Source organism: Heloderma suspectum, chromosome 5 (assembly GCF_057233095.1).
Source record: "Heloderma suspectum isolate Gila_16-S chromosome 5, 16-S_ref, whole genome shotgun sequence".
Taxonomy (NCBI): domain Eukaryota; kingdom Metazoa; phylum Chordata; class Lepidosauria; order Squamata; family Helodermatidae; genus Heloderma; species Heloderma suspectum.
Window position 1 is genome coordinate 170,648,202 of NC_139462.1, and position 27,274 is coordinate 170,675,475.

Sequence of the window (27,274 nt, forward strand, 5' to 3'; positions counted from 1 at the left end):
GGCACTTTATTGTTAATTGTTTTTAGATGTTTCAAACTGTTTTAAATGTTTGCATGTTAAAGGTTTTATATTGTGTTTTATCATGTTGTATTTTAGGGTTTTAATTTTTGTGAACTGCCCAGAGAGCTTTAGCTACTCGGTGGTTTGGATTTTTTTTTCAATTTTTTAATTGTGAATTTCAACAAAGCAAACAAACAAAAACCATAACAAAACCAAAAAAAGAAAAAAATAACAACATATTCTAAAACCCTCAGTTTCAAATTATTACAATATTCTAGAAAGAGTAAAAGAAAAAGAAAACAAAATAGGTTACACATAAACTTCAGTAAAAGCAGACCAAATATCCACATACAAGTCCATTTGCAAGTTACGCCTATATACCACTCTTTCAAATGTTGCTAGCGTTGTTAAGTCTTCAATCCATTGCATTATAGGTGATGAGCTTTTATCCTTCCAATATCATAGTATCAGTCTTTTAGCAAACAAAAGGGCGCAAAAGATCCATTTACGCTGACCATATGTTACATTCCAAGAAGTAGGTAAGTAATTTAAAAGAACATTTAGGGTGCAATCCTATTCAATGCAGGGCAGGAGAAGCGCGGAGGGGATCATCCCCTCTGCACTTCAGCTGCCCTGCATTCACGGCTAGACAGCTGATTTCGGCTGTCTAGCCGTGGGAAGTCAGAGCAGGGGAGGGGATGCCAGACGATGCATAGGAAGCGACAGAACGGCACATCCACCCTCCCCTCCCCAGCACACCCCCAGGAACGCCCCGTCTTTGCTGCTCCGCACTCCTCTTCTGACTGCGGGGCCGTTCCGTGCTGTCTACGAGGCAGCATGGGAGGGGATGGAGGTAGATTCCCAGGAACTGACCTATCCTATGGCCGTCTAGCCGCTGACTTAGCGGCCATAGGATTGTGCCCTTACCTCAGTAAATATTAGAGAGCATTCCAATCCAAAATTTATCCGTATAATAACTTCCTCCCAAAAGGACGCAACCAGTGGGCAATTCCAAAACGTATGAATAAGAGAAGCATTGACTTCATTACACCTTCAACAATTAGCTGAATTTGACAAACCTTTATTGAAAAGACATTGTGGCGTCCAAGAGACCTGAAACAAAAGTTTTTGCTGAATAAGGCATAACCGAAGATCTGTTGAAACATCTGATACAGACGCCAAGACAGCAGTCTATTGATTAAACAAAATAGGACGTTCCAATTCCCTATTCCATTCCTGCTGTAAACAATTTGTATCATATTTATTCATTGATAATACATATTTATAAACATGAATCGTAGGTCGATATGTCTGATCAGCTTCAATAAGTATTCCCAGTAGCGAAGGAGACTCCAAAGCAGTAAAAGCAGCAGGACTGAATCTAGAGACCAATAACTGTTTCAATTGCAAGTACTGCCATTCCGCTGTAGCAGGCAAATCAAATTGATCTTGCAAAGCTGAAAATAACAAAAACTCAACATCAACCCCCATTAATTATTCCAGGGTAAAGATCATTTTATCTGTCCAGATCTTCCATAAAAACCTTTTGTTTGCAATTCTTAGATCTGGATTTCCCCATGAAGTTAATTTAGCATGGGAAAATGGATCAAACTGTAATTGATGTGACATTATATGCCACACTTCTCTAACTGCCAAAATTGTGGGAGGAGCTGTGTCTGCCGTAATATGCCGAAAACCGAATACCATCCATTTAAAGAGAGGCTCCAGACAAGAAGATTCCAACACTGACCACGGTACAAAAACTAATCTAAGTGGAAAAGACCAAAATTTAGTACAAGTCAGCAAATAGGCCGTATAGTACATAGCTAGATCAGGAAAACTGAACCTGCCTTCGTTAATTGGAAGTTGCAACCTTTTCAAAGATATTAGTGGTGGAAAGGAACCTCAAAATAATTTATGAAACAAAGCATTAAGTTTTTGGAAATATTTGCTGGGTATAAGTATAGGAATCCCATGTATAACATAAAGAATTTGAGGTATGGTATTCATCTTAAGTGTATTCACCATACCCCATAAACTCAACTTTAAAGATGCCCATCTATCTATATCTCATAAAATATCATTAATCAGCTTGTTTAAATTCAACCTAATCATTTGAGATATACGTATATCTAGGAATAATTATTCCCCAATTAGTAATACACTCTGGGCACCGTCAAAAATGCCAATTAGCTAATACACTAGAGTATACCCTATCTCCAATCGGCGTTATTTCCGACTTTGACCAATTAATTGAATAGCTGGACAATTCACCAAATCAATTTCATCAGAGCTGGAACCAACAACTAGAGTCTCGAGATAAACAACAAAAGATCATCAGCATAAAGGCTAATTTTAAATTCTAAACCAAAATGGACAAATCCATGAATACTCCTATTTTGTCTAATAGCACCTGCCAGGAGTTCCAAGCATAAGTTGAATATCAATGGGGAGAGTGGACAACCTTGTCTGGTGCCCCGGCCGAGTAAAACAAAAGCTGAAAATAAAGCATAAGCCCTTACTCTCGCTCTTGGAGTGGAGTATAAGATTTTAAGCCATTTCAAAAATTCTGTAGGAAAACCAAAATTAATGTAATAAAAATAAATTTCCAATGAATTTTGTCAAAGGCCTTTTCTGCATCCAAGGAAATTATGGCCGCCTGGTCAGTTCTTTCAGAGTTTAAAGCAACCAGATCAACAACTAATCTAAGATTATCAGCTCCCTGTCTATTTTTAGTAAATCCCACCTGGTCTGGTCTAACCAATGCGGCCATGACTTGTTGCAATCTATCAGCCAAGATTGCTGTTAATATGCTGATATCTACATTAAGTAATGATACAGGTCGATAGTTAGCACAATTTTTAAAGTTTTATTCTGATCTATATAGTACTGGTAATAAGATCCTTGCCTGGCTTAGGAATCACAGTAATATAAGCATCATTTAACGATGAAGAAAGGGAGCCTGCCTCAAAAATATGTTATAAAGGTGATACAACTTTAGGGCTAAAAAACTAGAGAATGTTTTATACCATTCAATTGGGAATCCATCTGGTCCGGGTGATTTTCCAGTATTCATTTTCATTATTGCATTCATAATTTCCTCTAAATGCAGAGGAGCTTAAAGGAGCTGTTGTTGTGAAGAATCTAAACATGGAAGATTAATCTGAGAAAAAAAGCATCCGTATCTTGCTCTAGTATCTTATTACCAGTACTATACAGATCAGAATAAAACTTTAAAAATTGTAAGTTTATGTCTGTGGGAGAAGTATATACTTTTCCACTCTCATCTTTAATGGCTGAAATAACATGTTGATGTTGGTGCTGTTTAAGACAATGTGCAAGGATCTTACCAGGATGTTCACCATTTTCCCAATATTTCTGTCGTAGACAGGTCAGAGAAAATTCTTCCTGTTGTGAAATAATATTATTGTGCTCATGCTTAATATTCTGTAGCTCGTGATAAAGTTGTGCTGTAGTGGAAGTGGCAAACTGACTTATAAGAGATTTCAGCTTCTTGTGCAGAAGTGTCTGCTGAGTTTTTTTAAGCTTCTTTTGATAAGAAGAAGCATAAGAAATAAATTCGGCCACTTATAAAAACTTTACTAGCCTCCCATTCAGTGGTGTATCCACATTAATATTAAAGTAGTCATGTTCAGCTAACATCTTAGTTTTAAACTTCTCATCATTAAGAAGAGAAACATTAAAACGTATCAGAAAATTGCAGTTCCAAACATACTGGGGCATGATCTGACACTACCAATGTGTCAATCTCGCAGTCTTTGATTTGACATACTAAATATGTAGAAATCAAAAAGTAGTCTAATCTAAAACAATTATGGTGAACTGGTGAAATAAAAGTATACTCCCTATCAGCAGCATGTAAAATTCTCCAAACATCAGTTAAACCATATCTATCATATAAGCCTAGACTGCGAGCCTCACGGCAGATTGGGTCTTAGGAGAAGATGTACTCTTATCTAACAAAGGATCTAAGACCTCGTTAAAATCCCTACCCACAATCAAATAATCATAGGTGGTATCTACCAGTTTAGCAAAACAATTATGAAACATAGCTGGAGAATCAATGTTTCACCCATATACATTGATCATAGCAATTAATTTACCCATATTCTTTCCTACCAGAATCAAAGAACGCCCCTGAATATCAAGAATCACCTGCTGAACTGAAATAGAAAGTCACTTATGGATTAAAATCGCAACCCCTTTATACCATGTTGAGGTATCTCTGACATAAGCCTCACCAACCCAGTTCTTTCGCAACATCTGTTGATCTGCAGCCATCAAGTGGGTTTCTTGTAAAAAAGCCATGTCAACATTAAGCTCTTTTAACTTAATAAAAACGCTTTTCTGTTTGTTTACATTTCGCAGCCCCTTGATGTTCCATGAAATCACATTAAACATTGAAAAAACAAAAGCAAATTATTTGCCCCTCCACCCAAACACTTATTTCCAAATTTACAAACAATAACTAAATTTATATACCATAAGTGATATAACAAATACATCCAAGTTTACATTTAGGACTAACCATTTCAGACATCATCAAAATAGTGCTTATTGCATAGAAACTGAGAGAAATTTTAAAATTATTCAAAAATATGAACAATAAATGAAAATAAAAAACCAAAATAAAAATAAAACTCAAATAATCAAACTGCGTCCACCTCTTTTATCTAATACCAAAAAAGTGCCAAAAAACCTAACAAACAAAAACAAAAAATAAAAATGTTTGCCTTCTGTTTGGACCAACGTGCCTCCCACATATTGAATACATATACAAAACAAAATTACAAACATGCAAATTTAACCAACAAGAAATAATAAAATGGGTATTTTAAGTAATATTTTATCTGGAGCTATATTCATGTGCATACATATGTATATATTTGTGTGTGTGTGTGTGTACGCGCGCGCGTGCCTACATAACCTTATTAATGTGATAGTTACATATAACCTGTATTTATTCAAAATGTGTAAACAGATACACTTAGGAACAGAAATTATATATGCATTGTTATGCGTGTGCAAAAAGAGAAAGAAAAGGAGGCAGGGGAAGATGAGGGGGAAAAAAAGGGAAAAGAGGAAAAAGCAGTAGTATGCAATACAATTTCGTCTGGCATGTCGCCCAGATTTCTTATCAAATACAACAACCCAAACAAAGCATGATAATAGAGAGCAACCAGAGGAAAAAAAGAAAGAAAAGAAAATGGCTGAATTTCAAATTCAAGGAGCTGACGAAGACAAATCTTTCATTTTAATTTTAATGCCAGTGAGAAATGATTCTGCAGCATCTGAACGTAAAAACTTCTTCATCTGACCTTCAAAAAAAATGCAAAAGGTGGCAGGATATTTGATGTGGTATTGCAAATTAATTTGCTTTGCCAGATTTCTCGCCTTGGTAAATTCTCTTCTTCTTTTGGCAATTTCTTTAGTATAATCAGGAAAAAGCATAATCTTGTAATTGGCTGGCCCCCACCTAAGCTGTTCTCCACCTCTTGTTGTATGCAACAGATATTCTTTAGTGGACGCCGGTAGAAACTGAACAATAACTGGCCCTGCTCTAGATCCTCGTGTAGAGCCGGGAACATGATAGGCACGCTCAATATCAAGTGGAAAATGAGAAGGCAAAGCCAATAACTCACGCAGAAATTTATCCATAAACTCAGCAAGATGGAGATCTGTACCCAACTCTGAGGCCGAGAATACGCGGATAAGCTCTCTGAGTGAAAGCTTCTAGTTGAGAAATTTGAGCAGATAATACACTATGAGAGGCATCCATTGCAGTTTCATGAGTAGTAACCCGTTCTTCAAATGCTTTAACTTTTGACTCCACCTTTTGAAGACAAACATTCATCAAGACCACGGACCCTTGAAGAGTAGTGATGGAATCCTGAAACTTTTTCAGCTGTTTGAACTGTTCAAGCTGTTCTTCTTTGACTGAAGAGATAACTGTGAAGACGTATTTTTTTATCACAGCAAGTAACTTCTCTCCCTCTATTGCTTCTTTAGAAACCTTTACCGGGGGGGAGCCAATGTCACCCTTGCAGCATGCTGCGGAGCTTCCGCAGGTGGTTGTTGTTTATTTGTTCAGTCGCTTCCGACTCTTCATGACTTCATGGACCAGCCCATGCCAGAGCTTCCTGTTGGCCGTCACCACCCCCAGCTCCCCCATGGTCAAGTCCGTCACCTCCAGAATATCATCCATCCATCTTGCCCTTGGTCGGCTCCCCTTCCTTTTGCCTTCCACCTTCCCTAGCATCAGCATCTTCTCCAGGGTATCCTGTCTTCTCATGATGTGGCCAAAGTACTTCAGTTTTGCCTTTAATATCATTCCCTCAAGTGAGCAGTCTGGCTTTATTTCCTGGAGTATGGACTGGTTTGATCTTGCAGTCCAAGGCACTCTCAGAATTTTCCTCCAACACCACAGTTCAAAAGCGTCTATCTTCCTTTGCTCAGCCTTCCTTATGGTCCAGCTCTCGTAGCCATAGGTTACTACGGGGAATACCATTGCTTTAACTATGCAGACCTTTGTTGTCAGTGTGATGTCTCTGCTCTTCACTATTTTATCAAGATTTGTCATTGCTCGCCTCCCAAGAAGTAAACGTCTTCTGATTTCCTGGCTGCAGTCAGCGTCTGCAGTAATCTTTGTGCCTAGAAATACAAAGTCTGTCACTGCCTCCACATTTTCTCCCTCTTATTTGCCAGTTCTCAATCAAGCTGGTTGCCATCATCTTGGTTTTTTTGAGGTTTAACTGCAACCCACCTTTTGCACTTTCTTCTTTCACCTTCGTCATAAGGTTCCTCAGCTCCTCCTCGCTTTCAGCCATCAAAGTGGTATCATCTGCATATCTGAGATTGTTAATGTTTCTTCCAGTGATTTGAACTCCAGCCTTGGCTTCATCAAGCCCAGCACGTCGCATGGTGTGTTCTGCGTACAGGTTGAATAGGTAGGGTGAGAGTATACAACCCTGCCATACTCCATTCCCAATTTTAAACCCCGTTGTTCCGTGGTCTGTTCTTACTGTTGCTACTTGGTCGTTATACAGATTCCTCAGGAGGCAGACAAGATGACTTGGTATCCCCATATCACCAAGAACTTGCCACAATTTGTGATGATCCACACAGTCAAAGGCTTTAGAGTAGTCAATAAAACAGAAATAGATGTTTTTCTGAAACTCCCTGGCTTTCTCCATTATCCAGCGGATACTGGCAATTTGGTCTCTAGTTCCTCTGTCTCTTCTAAACCCAGCTTGTATATCTGGCAATTCTCGTTCCATGAATTGCTGGAGTCTACCTTGCAAGATCTTGAACATTACCTTACTGGCATGTGAAATAAGTGCCACTGTTCGATAGTTTGAACATTCTTTAGTGTTTCCCTTTTTTGGTATGGGGATACAAGTTGATTTTTTTCAATCTGGTGGCCATTCTTATGTTTTCCAAATTTGCTGGCATATGGCATGCATCACCTTGACAGCATCATCTTGCAAGATTTTAAACAGTTCAGCTGGGATACTGTCCTCTCCTGCTGCCTTGTTATTAGCAATGCTTCTTAAGGCCTATTCAACCTCACTCTTCAGGATGTCTGGCTCTAACTCACTGACCACACCATCAAATCTATCCCTGATATTATTATCCTTCCTATACAGATCTTCCGTATATTCTTGCTACCTTTTCTTGATCTCTTCTGCTTCTGTTAGGTCCTTGCCATCTTTGTTTTTGATCATACCCATTTTTGCCTGGAACTTACCTCCGATGTTTCTGATTTTCTGGAAGAGGTCTCTTGTCCTACCTATTCTATTATCTTCTTCCACTTCCACGCATTGCTTGTTTAAAAATAATTCCTTATCTCTTCTGGCTAACCTCTGGAATTTTGCATTTAATTGGGCATATCTCCCCCTATCACTGTTGCCTTTTGCTTTCCTTCTTTCTTGGGCTGCTTCCAGTGTCTCAGCAGACTGCCATCTTGCCTTCTTGGTTTTCTTTTTCTTTGGGACGTTTTTTGTTGCCGCCTCCTGAACAATGTTGCAAATTTCTGTCCATAGTTCTTCTGGGACCCTATCTACCAAATCTAGTCCCTTAAATCTATTCTTCACCTCCACTGCATATTCATGAGGAATATTCGTGAGCTCATATCTAACTGATCTGTGGGTCTTCCCTATTCTCTTTAGTCTGATTCTAAATTGTGCAATAAGAAGTTCGTGATCTGAACTACAATCAGCTCCAGGTCTTGTTTTTACCGACTGTATAGATGTCCGCCACCTTTGGCTACAAAGGATGTAGTCAATCTGATTTCGGTGTCAACCGAAAATGGTGATGTCCATGTATAAAGTTGTCTTTTAGGTCGATGGAAGAGAGTGTTTGTTATGCACAGTGAGTTGTCTTGGCAAAATTCTATCAGCCTATGTCCCGCTTCATTTTGTTCTCCCAGACCATGCTTGCCTGTAATTCCAGGTGTCGTTTGACTACCCACCTTAGCATTCCAGTCTCCTGTAATGAAAATAACATCTCTTTTTGGCGTATTATCCAGTAGGTGCTGCAGATACTCATAGAACTGATCTACTTCTGCTTCTTCAGCATCTGTGGTTGGGGCATATATTTGGATCACTGTGATGTTAAATGGCTTACCCAGAATTCGAATTGAGATCATTCTGTCATTTTTTGGATTGTATCCAAGTACTACTTTAGCCACTTCATTATTAATTATGAAGGCTACTCCATTTCTTCTGTGGTCCTTTTGTACACAGTAGTAGATCTGGTGGCCATCTGATGTGAAGTGGCCCATTCCAGTCCATTTTAGTTCACTGACACCCAAAATGTCTATATTTAATCTTGACATCTCCCCAATAACCACATCCAATTTGCCCTGGCTCATAGATCTTCCATTCCAGGTTCCTGTGGTGTGTTGATCTTTAGAACATCAGATTCGTTGTTCACCACCAGCACCATTGGCCGCTAGCCGTCCTTTCGGCTTTTAGCTAGCTGCGTCATCACATCTGGGGCTAGTTGAACTTATCTTCTGTTCCTCCCCAGTAGCATTTTGACCATCTTCCAACCTGGGAGTCCCATCTTCTGATGGTATACCAACATAGCTCTGGTTGTACTGATCCATTAAGTTTTCACGGCAAGAATACTGGGGTGGGTTGCCGTTTCCTTCCCCAGGGATCGTATTTAGTCAGACCTCTCTGCCATGACCTTCCCATCTTGGGTTTCTCTTCACGGTTTAGCTCATAGCATCATTGAGGTCCTCAAGCTCCAGCACCATGACAAGGTAACGATCTCCTTTGCTGGAGGCTTCCGCGGGACGCTATCTCAAACAGCTTTTTAAAAAGTTGAAAAACCTTTTCATCTCCCCCCTGGAATGAAGGGGGGGGGCAGGAGCAGCTTCGGATCAAGTTTCAGAAGATTAGCTATCTCTGTGTATTAGCAGGGGGGCTGGACTCCAAAGCTAGTCTGCCAGAGCTTAATCATCGCTCAAAGCTATTTTGAATCTCCTATCTAAATAGGAGAAAATAGGGCTGACGTGCTCCATTGTAGTTTATGGATTAAGAAACACCAACAACATTTGAGGAATGGATTAAGATATATCAACAATATTCGAGGACCTGCAAGATTTGTTTGAAGAGAAGGATGACTACTTTAAGGCAAAAAAAAGGTTCTCCGCCTACCCCCACACATACACATCTTCCTTGGCAAAGGTTCCAAGAAGCGAAAATACAGAGGAGTTACTTGGTTTGATAAACACGTTGTCCTTGCAATTTGTGGAACAGAGACTAAGAGACTGGATACTATTCAAAATTCCATCACCGCCCTGCAAGGGGCTATGGATTTAATCAACACTTCTTGGCAAAAAATGGAGGTGAAGATTAATGAGCTGCAAGATCGGGTGGCATGGAATAAAACAACATCACAAGCTTTTTTCAACCATTTCTCTGTCAGAATTTCTCAGTTGGAGGTTTCTGTATGCAGGGCAAATGTATGTACCATTGGTATTAAAAATGTATCTACTGATGTAAATTTGTCTACTTTTGTAGATAAGTTCCTGCATGAGATACTCCCTGTGCCATCTGATTATTCATTTGATATTGAGCAGGCATTCCATGTGTCAAACGCCAAAGGGACTGGTTATATGGTTATAATCCAATTTGCAAGAATCTCCACAAAAAATTATATCCTGCATTTGGCAAGAGAGGGTGGAAACTTTTTTTGGAAACGATTTAAAGTTATGCTATTTCCGGATTACACCAAAGAGGGTGCTGATAAAAGAAGGCAATTTATCAAGGCGAAAAATATGGTGAAACAAATGAACTTACAATATCACTTAAAATATCCTGCTACGTTTTGTATTTTTTCTGAATACCAGATGAAGAAGTTTCTAAATCATGAAATGGCGGAGGCATGGCTAAATGGAAAATCACGTGAGAGTTCTGCTCTACCACCATGAACTGGAATCTACAAACATGTTTTGCTAACTGGCTTTTTTTAGTATGGAAGATTCAGGCTAGGCCAGAGATAATTCCTCATATATATATATATATATATATATATATATATATATACATACATACATACACACGTTCTTTTTCTTTATCTTCTCTCAATTTTTTCCGTTATCTTACTCTTTTTTCTTTAAATCCTTTCTTTTTAAAATGGATATGATATTGTTGTTCAGTCGTTCAGTCGTGTCTGACTCTTCGTGACCCCATGGACCATAGCACGCCAGGCCCTCCTGTCCTGCGCTCTCTCCCGAAGTGTGCTCAAGTTCATATTCATTGCATCGGTGATGCTATCTAGCCATCTCATCCTCTGCCGTCCCCTTCTCCTTTTGCCTTCAGTCTTTCCCAGCATCAGGGTCTTTTCCAGAGAGTTTTCTCTTTGCATTAGGTGGCCAAAATATTGGAGCTTCAGCTTCAGTATCTGTCCTTCCAATGAGCAGTCAGGGTGGATTTCCTTTAGGATGGACTGATTTGACCTCCTTGCAATCCAGGGGACTCGTAAGAGTCTTCTCCAGCACCACAGTTCGAAAGTATCAATTCTTGGGCACTCAGCCTTCCTTATAGTTCAGCTCTCACAGCCATACATTACTACTGGGAAAACCATAGCTTTGATTAGACGGACCTTTGTCGGCAAGGTGATGTCTCTGCTTCTTACAATGCTGTCTAGGTTTGCCATAGCTTTCCTCCCAAGGAGCAAGCGTCTTTTAATTTCATGGCTACAGTCACTGTCTGCGGTGATCTTGGAGCTCAAGAAAGTAAAATCTGTCACTGCTTCCATTTCTTCCCCTTCTATATGCCAGGAAGTGATGGGGCCAGATGCCATGATCTGAGTTTTTTTAATGTTGAGTTTCAAACCAGCTTTTGCACTCTCCTCTTTCACCCTCAACAAGAGGCTCTTGAGATCCTCTTCGCTTTCTGCCATTAGGGTGGTATCGTCTGCATATCGGAGGTTGTTGATAATTCTCCCAGCAATCTTAATTCCGAGCTGTGATTAATCCAACCTGGCGTTTCTCATGATGTACTCTGCATATAAGTTAAATAAGCAGGGTGACAATATGCAGCCTTGTCGTACTCCTTTCCCAATTTTGAACCAATCGGTTGTTCCATGTCTGGTTCTTACTGTTGCTTCTTGACCCTCGTACAGGTTTCTCAGGAGACAGGTAAGGTGGTCTGGTACTCCCATCACTTTAAGAATTTGCCACATTTTGTTGTGATCCACACAATCAAAGGCTTTAGTGTAGTCAATGAAGCAGAAATAGACGTTTTTCTGGAATTCTCTTGCTTTCTCCATGATGCAGCGAATGTTGGCGATTTGATCTCTAGTTCCTCTGCCTCTTCGAAACCCAGCTTGTACTTCCGGTAGTTCTCGGTTCGCATACTGCTGAAGCCTAGCTTGTAGATTTTTGAGCATCACCTTGCTGGCATGTGAAATTAGCACAATTGTGCGGTAGTTTGAACACTCTTTGGCATTGCCCTTGGAATGTAAACTGACCTTTTCCAGTCTTGTGGCCACTGTTGAGTGTTCCAGATTTGTTGGCATATTGAATGCAGCCCTTTAACAGCATAATGTTTTAAAATTTTAAATAGCTCAGCTGGAATACTGTCATCTCCGCTAGCTTTGTTGTTACTAATGCTTCCTAAGGCCCACTTGACTTCACTCTCGAGGATGTCTGGCTCAAGTTCAGTGACCGTAATATCATGGCTATCAGGGACATTCAGATCTTTCCTGTATAGTTCTTCTGTGTATTCTTGCCACCTCTTCTTAATCTCATCTGCTTCTGTTACGTCCCTGCCTTCTTTGTCCTTTATCATGCCTGTCTTTGCACAAAACGTTCCCTTGAGATCTACAGTTTTCTTGAAGAGATCTCTAGTCTTTCCCATTCTGTTGTTTTCCTCGATTTTTTTGCATTGTTCATTTAAGAAGGCCTTCTTGTCTCTCCTTGCTGTTCTCTGGAACTCTGCATTCAGTTGGCTATATCTTCCCCTTTCTCCCTTGCTTTTCGCTTCCCTTCTTTCCTCAGCTACTTGTAAAGCCTCATCAGACAGCCACTTGGCTTTCTTGCATTTCTTTTTCTTTGGGATGGATTGAGTTGCTGCCTCCTGAACAATGTTACAGACCTCCGTCCATAGTTCCTCAGGCACTCTGTCTATCAGGTCTAATCCCTGAAATCTATTCCTCACCTCCATCAATCATAAACAATCATATAAGGGATATGATTTAGGTCATACATGAATGGTTTAGTGGTTTTCCCGACGTTCTTCAATTTAAGCTGAAATTTTGCAACAAGAAGCTCATGATCTGAGCCACAGTCAGCTCCAGGTCTTGTTTTTACTGACTGTATGGAGCTTCTCCATCTTTGGCTGCAAAGGACATAATCAATCTGATTTCGATATTGACCATCTGGTGATGTCCATGTGTAGAGTCGCCTCTTGTGCTGTTGGAAAAGAGTGTTTGCTATGATCAGCGTGTTCTCTTGGCAAAACTCTATTAGCTTTTGTCCTGCTTCATTTTGTACACCAAGGCCATGCCTGCCTGTTATCCCGGTGATTTCTTGACTTCCTACTTTAGCATTCCAATCCCCTATGATGAAAAGGACATCTTTTTTTGGTGTTAGTTCTAGAAGGTGTTGTAGGTCTTCATAGAACCGATCAACCTCAGCTTCTTCGGCATCAGTGGTTGGGGCATAGACTTGAATTACTGTGATGTTGAATGGTTTGCCTTGGATTCGTACTGAGATCATTCTATCGTTTTTAAGATTGTACCCCAGTACTACTTTCCCCACCCTTTTGTTGACTATGAGTGCTACTCCATTTCTTCGAAGGGATTCTTGCCCACAGTAGTAGATATGATGGTCACCTGAATTAAATTCGCCCATGCCTGTCCATTTTAGTTCACTGATTCCCAAGATGTCGATGTTCAATCTTGCCATCTCATGTTTGACCACCTCCAGCTTACCTTGATTCCTTGATCTGACATTCCAGGTTCCTAAACAATATTGTTCTTTACAGCATTGGATTTTCTTTTCACCACCAGACACATCCACAGCTGAGTGTCCTTTCGGCTTTGGCCCAGCCGCTTCACTCTTTCTGGCGCTACTTGGAAATACCCTCTGCTCTTCCCCAGTAGTATATTGGACACCTTCTGACCTGAGGGACTCATCTTCCAGCGTCATCTCTTTTAGCCTTGTGATACGTTCCATGGGGTTTTCTTGGCAAGAATACTGGAGTGGGTTGCCATTTCCTTCTCCAGTGGACCACATTTTGTCAGAACTCTCTGCCATGACCTGTCCGTCTTGGGTGGCCCTGCACGGCATAGCTTATGGCTTCACTGAGTTACGCAAGCCCCTTCGCCACAACAAGGCAGTGATCCATGATGGGGTGGATATGATATACTGTACTTAAATTTACTGTGTGAGGGTGTATAGAAATGTGCACATTCATTTATATATCTAGTACAAAATATATTAGTGATTGTTGTAAGGTTGATTTTAAGATTATTATCATCTAATATTATAAATATTGTTAGTGATTTGTTAGTATTATTATTAATCCTTTTAAATCTCCTTTTTATTATTATTATTACTATCATCATTGGTTACTAAGATTTTTGGCTGGTTAAATTATTAAGCTTTAATATTGTATATTAGTTGAAGGGCAATATATGGTTACTGGAAATGAGTTGCAGGCCTGCTTCCTTGCTATAAGACTGATAATATGATTTTGAAATGTGAGGTTGATTATTTAGACTGTATTGAATTGTAATATTGCCAATGTTATAGGTATAATTTTTAGGTGGAATGGGATTTGAAGTTTCTGTGTAATGGAGTTTAAATTTAATTCTTTTCTTTCTCTTTTTTTTTCTTTTCCTCCTTCGTTACTGCTGTGTCCTCCGACAAATACTGTATTGTGGGGAAATTGTAGTTTTTGATTAGGTTGTTGGTATTGTTTATTTAATTTATAAAGATAAAAAAATAGAATAAAAAGGTTTTTTTTAAAAAAAGAAGGAAACCTTTGCTGAGGGACCAACTTGGGGGGTGGGGTAGGCGGCATTCCCAAGCTTTCGTTTCCTTTTGCTGTTGTCATCCTCCTCTCACCTCCATATACAACAACCAAATAAAAGCGCAGAAAACAAAAAACAAAAGCTTAAGGAAGTTTAATTAAAAATACCCAGATAACACGACAGTCTCAAAGAGGTATTTTTAAAGCTGAAACTTGGGGGAGATGCAGCGAAGAGCCGATCACGATGCCATCTCCAACCAAAAGTGGGTGGTATAGAAATGTAATAAATGAATGAATTTGTTCTTTTCCATCCAAAGTTCCCATCTTCTTCTGGCTCATAGACTCCAGAAAGCAACACAGAAAAATATCCTGGAATGATTATTTAAATTGATGAAACAGCCATCTTGCCAAACTTCCTGCCCAAAAGCCAGGGTTATCCATCCATTAGCACATCACTCCCCAGGGAAGCAAGCCCACAGTATGCTATAATTAGAATATGTGTGCAGAGAAAATAGGCCCAGATGACTTAAGCAAGCCAAACCACTCATTACCAGGAAAGGCATGAAGCAAATGCTGCTACCGCCATCACCTGATCACTAGTCAATCTAATCTGGAGGAAAATTGCTTGCTGGCCCTAACTGTGATAATTAGATGAATCCCAAGCCTGAGCAAAACCTTTCTCTGAGTAAGCCCAAGGAAACTCCATGTCACCTCCCAGCCTTATCTCTAGCTGTGGCAGCCCATGATATGCTCCAGAGGTAGCAGGAACAGGAAGCCCAATATCATACATTTGGGGAGCAGGGAGAAAATCCGGATTCACAATTGAACTATCATGAAAATCACATTGGTGCGTGAAATAGTTCCCAGTGGCTTGGTGATTCAAAGGGTTTGGGTTTTGTTTTGGAAGAAAGCCATACAGGGATAGAGCATTGTACTTCAGTGGTGGTGATGGTACTATGGACCTAGGAGCACAGTTTTAGTATGTGGAGAAATCCTTGAAATATGGTAATAGTTTGCTGTCTTCTATTAAATTGACCTTTTGAGATATATAGCCAAGACATCTTGTAATGGATCCAGTGTTTTGTCCTTTAAGTCATGGATGGAGGGACTTTTTGAGTCATTATCTTGCCTTTGCAGTGTTATCTTGGCAGGAATATAGCATCATATGGAAGACCAAAGATAGTTTGAGTGGGCTTGTCAGGGGAGGGACAAGAGTATATAAACTAGGGATGTCCGGTGTTTGAAAATCCGGCCTTTTTCAGGCCTGATGGATCCCTGCTGCCTGCCTGGCTTGGCTTATATTTGCAAGCCAAGATGTGGGTTTTCCCCAAAATCCAGGAACTTTTCTCGGGAGGTTTTTTTTGGTTAAAAAAAAAATTGCGCAAATTAAGGAAATCATGGTCAAAATTTACACAATTATGGAAATTGGGGCTGCAATTTGCAGCATTTCTTTTTACCAAAAAAAGGAAAACGGCAAATCCACAAGCTGGCCCAACTCAATGCAGATCAAGTCGGGCCAGCTCATAGGAAAGTGAGCCGAAGTCCAGGGACTGAGCTACTGAAAGCTTAGCAAGCTTCACCCCCCGGATGGATTTCTCTGACATCCCTAATATAAACCCCTGATTTCTGACCAGAGGGGGGTCGAACAAGGGGGCAGCCAAGGCCACATCTATCTGTTTTTGACCACCATCAACCCCCTTCTGGAGAGGCTTGATCACACTCTCAAAAAGGATTGGAGGACTGTTGAGATGACTGTAGTACTGTAAGTCTGTCTAGTGCTACGTAGGAGAAGTCAGATGGGAAAGAGGAATTATTACTTACATGTGCTGTGTATTGTTATTGTGTGTGTTGAATGAAAACTTTGAAACTGCATAATGAATAAGGTGTTCCTGTGAGTCAAGGGGTACGTTCCTGTCTTGATGATGTTTGTAGAAACAGAGACCTCCATCAGATAAGGGGAATTTTCTGGGGCGGATACTGATCTGTAGAGGTAACATAGTGGGTCCTACTTCTGAGAAAACATTTATAGCATTGTGCTGCTACCCATAAAGCTCATGGGATGACCTAGGGTCAGTTGCAGCCTCTTTGTCTAACTTACCTCACAGCGTTTTTGTGAAGTTAAAGTGGGCTAGCCCTATTTATACTGTCCTGAGCTTCTCAAAGGAAGGGCCGAATTGTTACTTTAGAAATGGTAGAAACTAATTCAGTTCTAATGCAAAGCCAGTGGAGATGATGTCATAGAGATTGAATGTTTACATTTTAATACAGAATACTTTACTTTTGTAACTATAATTTCAGGGGGAAACTCATCTTGTTTTTCCTAAGGGAGCATCAATTGAGCAGCTACGCAAAATTCGAGATCTAATTGCTGGGGAAAGAAACAGCCGATTAAATGGATCAAATCAAACTGAAATATCAGGATCCTCTCAGAGGGTAACAAACACACAGCCTGTTGCTCCTCAACCATCAAGAACTGTTGACTCCAACATAGACCCAACTCCTCAGTCTGCTGTCATGGTAATCACTTCAGAACTGTTACATTGAACAAGGAATAGTATTTGAAAGTGAGAATGGAAATTAAAGAACTAAAGGACAGCCTGAAACTGAAATTTTAATTCACATAGTAACTCTTGGAAACATATAAATAGGCATGTGTGGTGATCGTCCATGTGTGTTTTCTGTTGAGTGTACATATGCTGGTGTTATTTGTCTCTGTAAATGTGGAGTCCCCAGCTTTACGTCCTCATATGGAAGGAAGCTAAGACACAGTGAGGGGTGAGTTCTCTGGGAGAAACTCTTTAGATTTCCTAAAGTGTGAGGTAAACAGCTGACAGTTTCAGGACTCTTCCCAACAATTTTGTTTCCCTTCCTCCTTGGGAAACCCTCTCAGAACATTTTTTATGAACAAGTGGGGGAAAGAGGAATTCCACATGTTTGAATCAATACATAACAAAATAAAGTCTCATTCTGTAAGAGGCCTGGTTGAAGCTAGCGAAATACGGTACACTTCATTATGCTTCCCACCTGAAGATGCTGTAAAATCTAGTTTCAGATACTATGTCCAGTCTGGAGTCACAAATGGAGTGACTCCATTTCACTTTCAATTAAAATAGACCCTAACTCACACCAGGAAGCTCACTTCAAGATTCTGAAGGGCTAGCCAGCAGTCCCTCAGAATCTCTGTGTACTTTTCTCTATTGGGAAATGAATCTCTTATCTCTATTGAGCAGGAGGCTGGGCTTTTGAAGGGCACTGCTTGCTTTAAGCAGTCTCAGTGGCTGTCAGGCTTGCCTTGCTCAGAAGGCCTGACTGGCATCAGGTTGTGATCCCAAAAGGGAGCTACCCCAAGAAGCCATGTTTTTTTCTGTATAGAAGTATAAGTGTCTCTCAGTGTCTCGTTTTTGATGATCTGTTGATTATCTTCTGTTTCACCATGATTGATTGTTCCAGGAATCCAAGGAATGTGGTTGTGTTTCACCTGCTTCAGATCTGCCCTGCTCTGTGCCAGTTGTTAGTACTTTGGCCTCATCCCTGCATGAGTCAGCATTGGTGCACACACAGCCTTAAACCTCTCATTACTCACACCAGACTTCTTTTTACTGTCCTGAAATAAATTTTTAGATGAAGGTGCGGTTTGGAAATTATTGAAATAAAAATAAATAAATAAATATACACATAGACCATGATCAAGAGAAGTGCAGCAAACCTAGCAGAATATCTTGGTCTTTCTGTTTCCTCACAGGTTGGCCCTCCCACCAGGTACACATTGCTTTTGAACTATAGGAAGCACTTCAGATCGTATAAGCACTTGTGTTTGTGTAGCTTGTCTTCATTTATTTTACTGATGTTTATGCAGAAGACATTTTGGGTAGATTGTGCCCTTCAAGTCCATGTGAGCATCGCTCTTTAGACCTTGTGGAATCAGCCTTCCCCAACCTGGTGTCCTCCAGGTGTGCTACATTACAACTCCCATCATTCCCAGCCACCATGGCTGTGCTGGCAAGGGAGTTGTAGTTGTTCAGCACATCTGGAGGGCATCAAGTTGGGGAAGGCTGATTTAGAAGACTTAATAGCCAGAACTTGCTAGAAAATCGGTTTGTGACAAACTGAAACAAAACACACTCTTTTTTCCATTTTAGACGACTGAATCAATTTTTTTGAAGACACTTCAATCAAACTTTCTGCATGTAATGGTATATGAGAACCCTGTTTTGCAAAAGAAAGCATTGGCTTCTATCCCAATCCAAGAACTCAGAAAGAAAGCTCGAGAAAAGCTAGCAGAAGTCAGAAAAATAGACAGAGGTAATATTTTTAATACAGCTTGGAAACTTCAAGATATTAAGCAGAACATTTCTGCATAAGTATGGATATTTCTATTGACATTCAAAACAGACCCAAGGGGAAGCATTTTAGAATTAATTTTTAAAGTTGCAAAATATGGACATTTATGTGTGTTTTTCCTCCAAGCATAGTTTTTTTACAACTATTTTTTTTAAAGATAATATAGGTCTAAGAATTACTGTTTCACATTAGTGAGCTCTAAAACAAAGAAGATGGTCTTGAGCACTGTGATTTTGATTCCATATTTATAACTGACATGTTGATTCTGTTCAGAGTGATAGCTTTTGTCACTGATTCAGAGGTCGATGTGGAGCAAATATGCTTCTTTCACTCATAAGCAGTTCTGGATTACTTATAACACACTAGAACAGGAGTAGGCTGACCAGGGGCCCGTCTATATGGGAGGTTTTCTCTGCTGCTGCTGTGGCTTAAAGTCATTAGGGACACATGACGTCATGGCCAATCCACAGCCAGCCAGCTGCATCCCTCTTGACAAGCCACATTTTCTGAAAGTCCTTTTATTTCGTATTTTTTACTTAAAGGGACTCTCAGGCCCCGTCCCTCCACATTACATTCTGGGCTTGCCTCTGTGACATGGCTGTGACTTGGCAGTGAGGTGGTCAAGGGGTGGGGCCACCCCTTCCCCCATTCCCATTCACTCTTTTTCCCCATTGGCACTACTATCGCCAGTAGTATCTACCATGTCTTTCTCTTTCATAAAAGCTTCTGAGCTCTCTAGGAGCCTGAAACCCTCCTGCTGTCTGGTTAGGAAAAGAGAAAAGAAGAGAGACAGGGGGACAGGGAGGAGACATTAGCGCTTCCTTTAATAGACATAGGAGTTGTGTTTTGTTTTTCAAAACTGGCCATGAAGTGTGAAGCAACTCCCTGCCTATATCCACCTCCTTGGAGTGAACTTGGGTAACCCCTTGGGGTGCCTGAGGAGAACCACCTACTCCAGACTCTTCTCCCCTCAGCCACTGCTGCTCTACTTCTTCCATTCTTCCTGCTCCCTTCACACCAGTGCCCATAACTCTTCTTCCCTCCACCCCCCTCAAAGCAACAACAAACACACCAAAATACACGCTAACTCCATCTCCTTTTTTTTTTAAAGGCACCTTTCCCTTGAGAATCTGTAGTGTCTTTTTCCCCCTTGAGAAAATTAGCTGCGCTGCTGTTTTCTCCCTTAAAGGTGCACTTCCGCTATTTTGATGGGTCAGGATAGCAGCTTATTCATAGAATGCAGTTTTCTCCTTTCTTCAAGGTGCAGTCTCGCAATTCCGATGTGTCAGGATAGTGGCTTGAGTCATTCATAGAATGCAGGCTGTTTTCTCCATTCATAAAGGTGCAGTTTTAATTTTTCACATATCCCAGTACTAAATGAGAGTCTCTGTGAAGCCCCCCCCCTTGTGTGCATGTTTACTTGGAAGTAAGTTTCTCTCCCCAGTAAGAAGTAAATCTCGCTCCCTGCAGTCTCAAGCAGGGCAGTAAGCCCCACTGGATCCAGTTGGACTTACTCTCAAGTTAGCCTTCATGGGGATCATGCTGCAAGGTTTGCTTTGTCTTCAGATACAAGATGGGGATTCACCCCAATGCTGGATGAGAGGGGAGAGGTGTGGGGTAAACTACAGGGCTTAATTCAGCACTTCCAGTAAACTTCCCTGAACAGGGGAGTGTGGACAGGGGTGGGGAACAACTCTCTCATTTGCTGAGCAGCACCTACAGGGTTGATGATGTTTTTCATGATGAAATTGGCTTTGGCCCATTAGGGGCACAGGAAGCAAGAAAAGTGAGGTTTTAGGTAGTGCATACTTGGCTTTTCTTGCTTCATGTGCTGCTAACAGACCAAAGTCTATTTCATGAAAATCCATATAATACGCCAATGCTCTTCTTATTCCATTGTCATGAAGATCCCCTCCACCCCACCACCTTTCTTACTGGCACCTCCTTCAGGTTAGCTGTCTTCACGTTACCCCATCATTCATCTCCAGGTAGAAAAAGAAACCTGATTAACGGAAGCCCTAATCAGGCATCCTAACCCCCCACATGTTTTGAATCACATGAGGGAAAGTGAAGATAAGCACACTAGCTCCATGAGCTGGAGGGCGAATGTTTGCAGTAGGAGCCTGCTCTGCTCATGTAGGCTCCCTGTGTGATCTAGAACCCTGATCTTCTAGAGTTCTAGATTGTGTGGGGAGCCCTACATGAGTACAGCAGGCTCCCCACTGCAGACATTTGTCCTTCAGCTGATGGAGCTAGTGTGCTTATCCCCACTCTCCTTCACGTGATCCTAATCATGTGGTGGATTAGAATACCCAAATAGGGCTACAACTTCATGTATATCTAGAACTGATCTGATCCATGTGCCCCTAAATCAAGGGTTGGCGACATGGTGCCCTTCAGGTGTTTTAGACTGCAACTCCTATAAGCCCCAGCCAGCATGGCTAATGGTCAGGGATTATGGGAGTTGTAGTCCAAAATTCTGGCGGTTACCTACCCCTAACCTAAATTATTTAGAGGAGGAGTATCCAATCTCACCATACACCTTGTTAAATTCTATTAGCTAAGTTGTATAGAATGAAGGAGTGCTCATTTAAAGTATTTCTAGGCAGCTTTCCAGGGCCATGTCCTCAGAAAGTAGCATACATAGTATGTATGTAGCAGCATACATAGTAGTAAATGATAACATAGACATATTAGTCATACTAAATTTGCAATCACAAATATTCAGAAGCAGTTCTGAGTCACATAAACTAACTATGCTCTTAGGAGAAGGTAGCATTGAAAAAAATAGTTTTTTAGGTCTGTTTGAAAGCCTGAGCTGTAATTCATGTGGAAGGGAATTCTGTGGAGGAGTCTGCACCCGTTGATGTTTCTAGTTTGTTTTTAGTATTATAGTATTTAGAGGTGAAGTTTCAAGTTTTTTTCTAATATTCATCTGTAAACTGAGTCATAACAACTTCACGTGTTGTTTGGAGCCAATAAAAATATTTCAGTTGTAAAAAAACGTTCGTAGTTCTCTGCTTACCTGTGGCTTTGGGCATAGGTATGATAAGCTGCACTACAATCAAGAGGAATACAAGAAAATAGTATGTGCTAGGATAGATAATACCTCCCATAGATATTTGGATTACTGTTTCAGTCTGTTTAAAATATATAATGCTTTCATTTATTTTTTATTATCTGAGTTACAAATAAATGTTTTATTACTGGCAACCATCACTGGGGATTATACACACACACACGTGCGCACACACACACCCTATTCCAGCTTATCTGAGTTAGATTTAGCTCTGAAAACCAGTACTTCAAAAAAACCTGAATGACATTTCATAGTTTACCTTTAAAAAAAAAAAAATCTATTCTGGGTCACTCATTCTGTAGGACCAACATAAGAACAATGCCTTAGATTACTCTATTACATGTATGCACGCACACACACCAAGTTTAGGGTGCAATCCAATCCATGTTTAGACAGAAAAAAGGCCTACAACTCCCAGCATGCCTCAGCAAGTTATAGACCCTTTCTCCTCTCTAAACATGCATAGGATTGTGCCTTTCGTTTTAATAGAATGGAGGGGGGGGGCTTGTTGGCTGGAGAATTAGCTGGACAATAGAAAGACAAGATCAAACAGCCTAAGTCTAGTCTGGATATACTTAATTGAAACAATACTTTTGTTCCCATTATGAATAATTCCAAACTTCCACTGAACATGATGTACAGTATTATTACTATATGATTTTTCAGACTGTAATTGATTATTTATGTGTATTATTAATCTATCACTACCTCTTTTGTATGGAAGACATTAGGATTGTATAGAATGAACTTTGCCTTGCTGTGTGGACAGGTGCTTATCAGCTAGTGGGAAGGTACTTCCAGGCTTCCATCAGCAACTGAAAAAGAAAAGCCTTGTGTGGAGAAATGCTATGTATATAACTCTTTGTTTTGTTTTGTTATGTTTAAATACTTTGTGTGACCTCTGTGAGGCTATAATATAACCAAGCAGGCCTTAAACAGTTGTGGTTGCCTTGGTTACGGTGGCTTATGAAGGGAGGCTTCAGGCTGTTCAAAATGCCTAGGGAGAAAAATTACCTTTATTTTGATTTGTCAGGTGGCTCAACAAAGATGATTGGCAGTTAGAAGTTCCATAAGGAACATGATTGGCCAGGAGATTTTTAAGAACATCAGGGAGAAGTCTGTTAGAGACTGTTAGGGACAGTTGGAGCATGGATGATAAGGAGTTGGAGTTACAGATGGTTAGCTGAAGGGAGCAGTGCTCAGAGCTGGGAAAAGAGAAAGTCAGTCTGAGAGAACTCTTCTGGAGGAAGACCTGGAATCCAGAGCTGGTGGCTGTGGAGAGCAGGAGACTGAGCTTTTAGGTTGTGTGATGCTTCAGGCAGGCAGCAGAACCCAGTACCAGGGGGACTCAGCCAGATCTGACCAGAGAGAACTTCAACCAGTGATCCCTGATATGGTGTTATCATCCCAAAAGCCAGAGGCAACAGGAGGGGCTGAAAGCAGAGGAAGACTGCTGTACAGCATCTCTTCCTGGTTGTGAGGGATTGCCTGGGGTGGACTTTGGGGGAATTGGATCTGGGGAGAAAGCTATTGAGAGCTTATTAGCAGGGAAGACTCTCTTATTAAGTATGGTAACCTACAATATTAAATTTAAGTGCATTTAAGCATTCCCATCCTATAATTTGAATAACACCCTCCTGTATATAAATCCCATAGTAAACCTCTTAGTTTTGTTCATCTTGTCCTTAATGGTGGTGTCAATCCCATGCCTATGCCTTAGTTACTAGGCTACTGAGGCATGTAAGATATTATTTTGGTGGTAGCGGTTTTATGATTCAGGGTTTATATAGTTGAGCTGGTCTTTTGACAAGGAGCTCCGTAGACTCAAGTCTCAAAGTATTTGAAAAGAGAACAGCAGCAGAAAACTGATGTAGTTTCTGCATACTTTGTTTATCCTGTGACCTTTTAGCACATAATGAAGAAGAATGGGTAGGCTAGCCTGGAGAGTCCTCAAGAACCAGCTTAGTCTTCTGTCATTGCTGGGGCAACAGTAGGCTTGCCTTCCCAGCACTCTTCACCAAATCCAGAGCTTCCCAGTATGTGTTCAAGGCTTCCCATCCCCTGTTTAGTTTCCTATCGATGGCACAAGCCTGGCAGTGCTCTACTGCTACCTGCATGACATCCCAGCATTTCTGGCATTCAGGCTGAGGCCATGAGGAATTGACTCCTGCTCCAGGCAAGAGCAGGCTCCATTCAAGGAATGTTCTGCTGGTTGATGAGGACCCTCGCCATACCTACATTTCTCTCCAAGCCAGTAGCCACAACCGAGGAGGAACTGTGACTCTGTTTTAATTAATCTCTCCTCCATTATCTTGTGACCTATTAAAAACTCCCTTACCCCAGTATCCTCGCAGCTCCAAAACACTGTGATTAGATAGCTTACATCCCCAAAGTCAAAGAGTTGATTCCCTTAGCTCAGGGGTAGGCAACCTTTTTGGGTTGTGGGCACATTTGGCAATGTGAGAAACTGTCCTGGGCACCACCACAAAATGGCTGTTGTGGAAGGTATGGCAAAGGACAAGTAACTTGCCCCAAAGACTGAGTACAAGGCAGAGGTGCGCAGAGGTGAGCCCCAACATACTAAACAACTCCTTTGAAACCACAGTTTTCAGCACCAAAGAACACTATTTCACAGCAATTCCCACTTCCTTTAAAAAAACTGTTAACATTTTTTTAAAAGCAGAAGGGGTAGGGTGCCTAAGAAAGGTGTCTGTGGGTGCATCGGTGCCTGAGGACACCACATTGCCTAGCTCTGATGTAGCTTGTTGGTTCCCTCACTTGAGGACTGCCATCTTCAGAACTACAATTTTTTCCCCGCATTCCAGAGGCCAAATGGGAGACGAGCCAGGTACATCTCAGACTCAGGTACCTAGTTTATGTCTTTAGAAAAATGTAAAGGTTTTTTACATTTACTACAGGTAAATACTACAGGTTCTATACTGGATTTGATATTAAATTATTATTTCTCTGTGCTCATTTGGAAATTGTTTCCACCTCAGCTCTGTATGGTTTCTGTAAGTACATATTCCAGTCTACTTTAATTAGATATTTGGAGGTTCTGTCTTAATTGCTATGTGTTTAATTTTTCAGGCTCCCTTGTGAATGAAGAGGATATTCTGTTGCTGGAGCTCCTGAACTGGTTTAAATGTGATTATTTCCAGTGGGTAAATAACCTTCCATGCAGCAAGTGTGGGGGCCAGACAGAATCTAAAGATAATTTGTCACCTAGTGATGATGATCTGAGATGGGATGCGAGTAGGGTTGAAAATCACTTCTGCAACCAATGCCAGTTTAGCAACAGATTTCCAAGGTGAGTATAATACGTGCATGGTTTAAGAAGTCCCATTTATTTTAGTGGATATACTCTTAAGTATGACAACATTTGGATCCAACCCTATGTGTTTAGTGCATTATTAGGAAGCTACCTTTATCACTTATCTTTATTTACACCAACTGGAATCCCATGTATAACGCATCAGAACAATATCCCCCTTGTAAGCAGTACCACAAAGATATAGTTAGGCCTGCTTTATATTTTCCTGTTTGGTAGCCTAGAATAACTGATTTGTCAACTTTCTGTCTGTTTGTTTCTTTATTATTACATTGCTGTTGGTGAGAGGAAGGCACTCTATACATATTCAGAAGCACTGTCATTAAGACAGTCCATGTTTCAGGAATTAGCACACAGTCTGGGGTTGAGCCACCACCACTTATTCACCATGTTTGGCTCCCTAGTCAAGCCGATGGGCAGTCTGCAGGTGTCTGGTGAGTGACATCCGGCCGCCCAACTCCTCAGCAAGCCACCATTTTGTGTAAAAATGACAGCTCATTTTATGTAAAAGACATTTTACATAAATGGCAACTGTAAAGTGTCCATTTACACAAGATTACAGGCGTGAATAGACCATTCACGCCTGCAAACTTGTGTAACCCCATGTATGAATAAATGCAAAAATATTAAAAGACAAGTGCTAGTTCTGTTGGCTATATTTTCAGCAGGAGTCAAAGGAGAGGTTCTCATAGATTATCAGGAGCTAATCAGTTTGTGTGACAAACCCCTACTTCTAATATAGATCCATATTGTCCCTTGAACTTCTGGTCAGTTGGCATCCTGCTGGGCAGCCTGAATAGTTTTATCTAGTCTTATCTCATTTCTTTGTCCTCCAAAATGCGAAAAAAACCTTAATCCATTTTCTTGAATACTCTGACTGGTTCTAACAATCTTGGGCTTTTCAGATATAATTAATAGTTATTAAGAAGGTGGATCTAGCCACTAGGTAGTTTTCTGCTTTGCTGGCTAGACCACTGACATCAGAAATGGAGGCTGTCGTGTTATTGGTCAGACCAAACTTCAGTCTCTGCTAAGGGGCTGTTTTTTAGTGAGTGGAGATTCCAATAAAAAAGACTCAGTCCTTCTAAATCTTCCTATATGTAATCTAATTTGGAAGCCAGATGCTTTCCCTTGCCCAGATCATTCTCTCTGCAATAAATTTGGCAAGGCTTTGGGACCCAAGGCTCTATTCAAGTAGGTTATGTGACTATATAAGTCAGACTGACTTTTTGGTTTTATTTGGAATTCTGTGTATGTGTGTGATCGTTGACTTCCCTGGTTTTTTCTTCTTGTTCCTCTTTTTTCCTAAATAAACTCCTTTTATATTTGGACATTTGATTGTGTTGTTTTAAAAGGGATTTCTCACTGATCTCTTCTCCGCATGAAATATGCATGGTTACAGCTTGTGTTTTAAGATGTTTTTAAGTGTTTTGGTAAGCTCTCTGTTTCTGGGCTTTGGGAAGGAAAGTCCAAAGCACCTTTCTTTTTATTTTTTCCTAGATCTGGGCTGAAGGGAGGGACCCTTGGCAATAGGGCTCAGAAACTCCTCAGGCAGCTGGACAGACTAGGGTGTGTCAGGAGGTTCATCCTGATTAGTGGCAGCTAAGGATGTCGCAGGAGTCTGAGAGGGGGGTGGAGTACAGCAGACTCCCCCCACTCAGCCTCCTGGACTCCCATCTGCAGACCACCACCACTTATTCACCATGTTTGGCTCCCTAGTCAAGCTGATGGGCAGTCTGCAGGTGTCTGGTGAGTGACATCCGGCCGCCCAACTCCTCAGCAAGTCACCATTTTGTGTAAAAATGACAGCTCGTTTTATGTAAAAGACATTTTACATAAATGGCAACTGTAAAGTGTCCATTTACACAAGATTACAGGCGTGAATAGACCATTCACGCCTGCAAACTTGTGTAAATGGCCGCTTTATGGCTGCCATTTGCATAAAAGTATTTTACATAAAACAGCGAGCTGCCATTTTTATGCAAAATAGCGGCTCACTGAGGAGTCAGG

General features: G+C 40.8%; 1 protein-coding gene across 3 annotated transcripts in view; it reads left to right on the forward strand.

The window, feature by feature from the left end:
* The window catches only part of NGLY1 (N-glycanase 1), a 49,692-nt gene that overhangs the window by 7,576 nt on the left and 14,842 nt on the right, over positions 1-27,274 (forward strand). For 2 of the 3 annotated variants that reach the window (XM_084858299.1, XM_084858302.1), the window contains exons 3-5: positions 16,812-17,030; positions 18,653-18,815; positions 25,024-25,243. In XM_084858299.1, coding sequence (XP_084714425.1) covers positions 16,812-17,030; positions 18,653-18,815; positions 25,024-25,243 — 602 coding nt within the window. The remainder of the gene's footprint in view (positions 1-16,811; positions 17,031-18,652; positions 18,816-25,023; positions 25,244-27,274) is intronic. The other variant, XM_084858301.1, reaches the window with a different exon arrangement.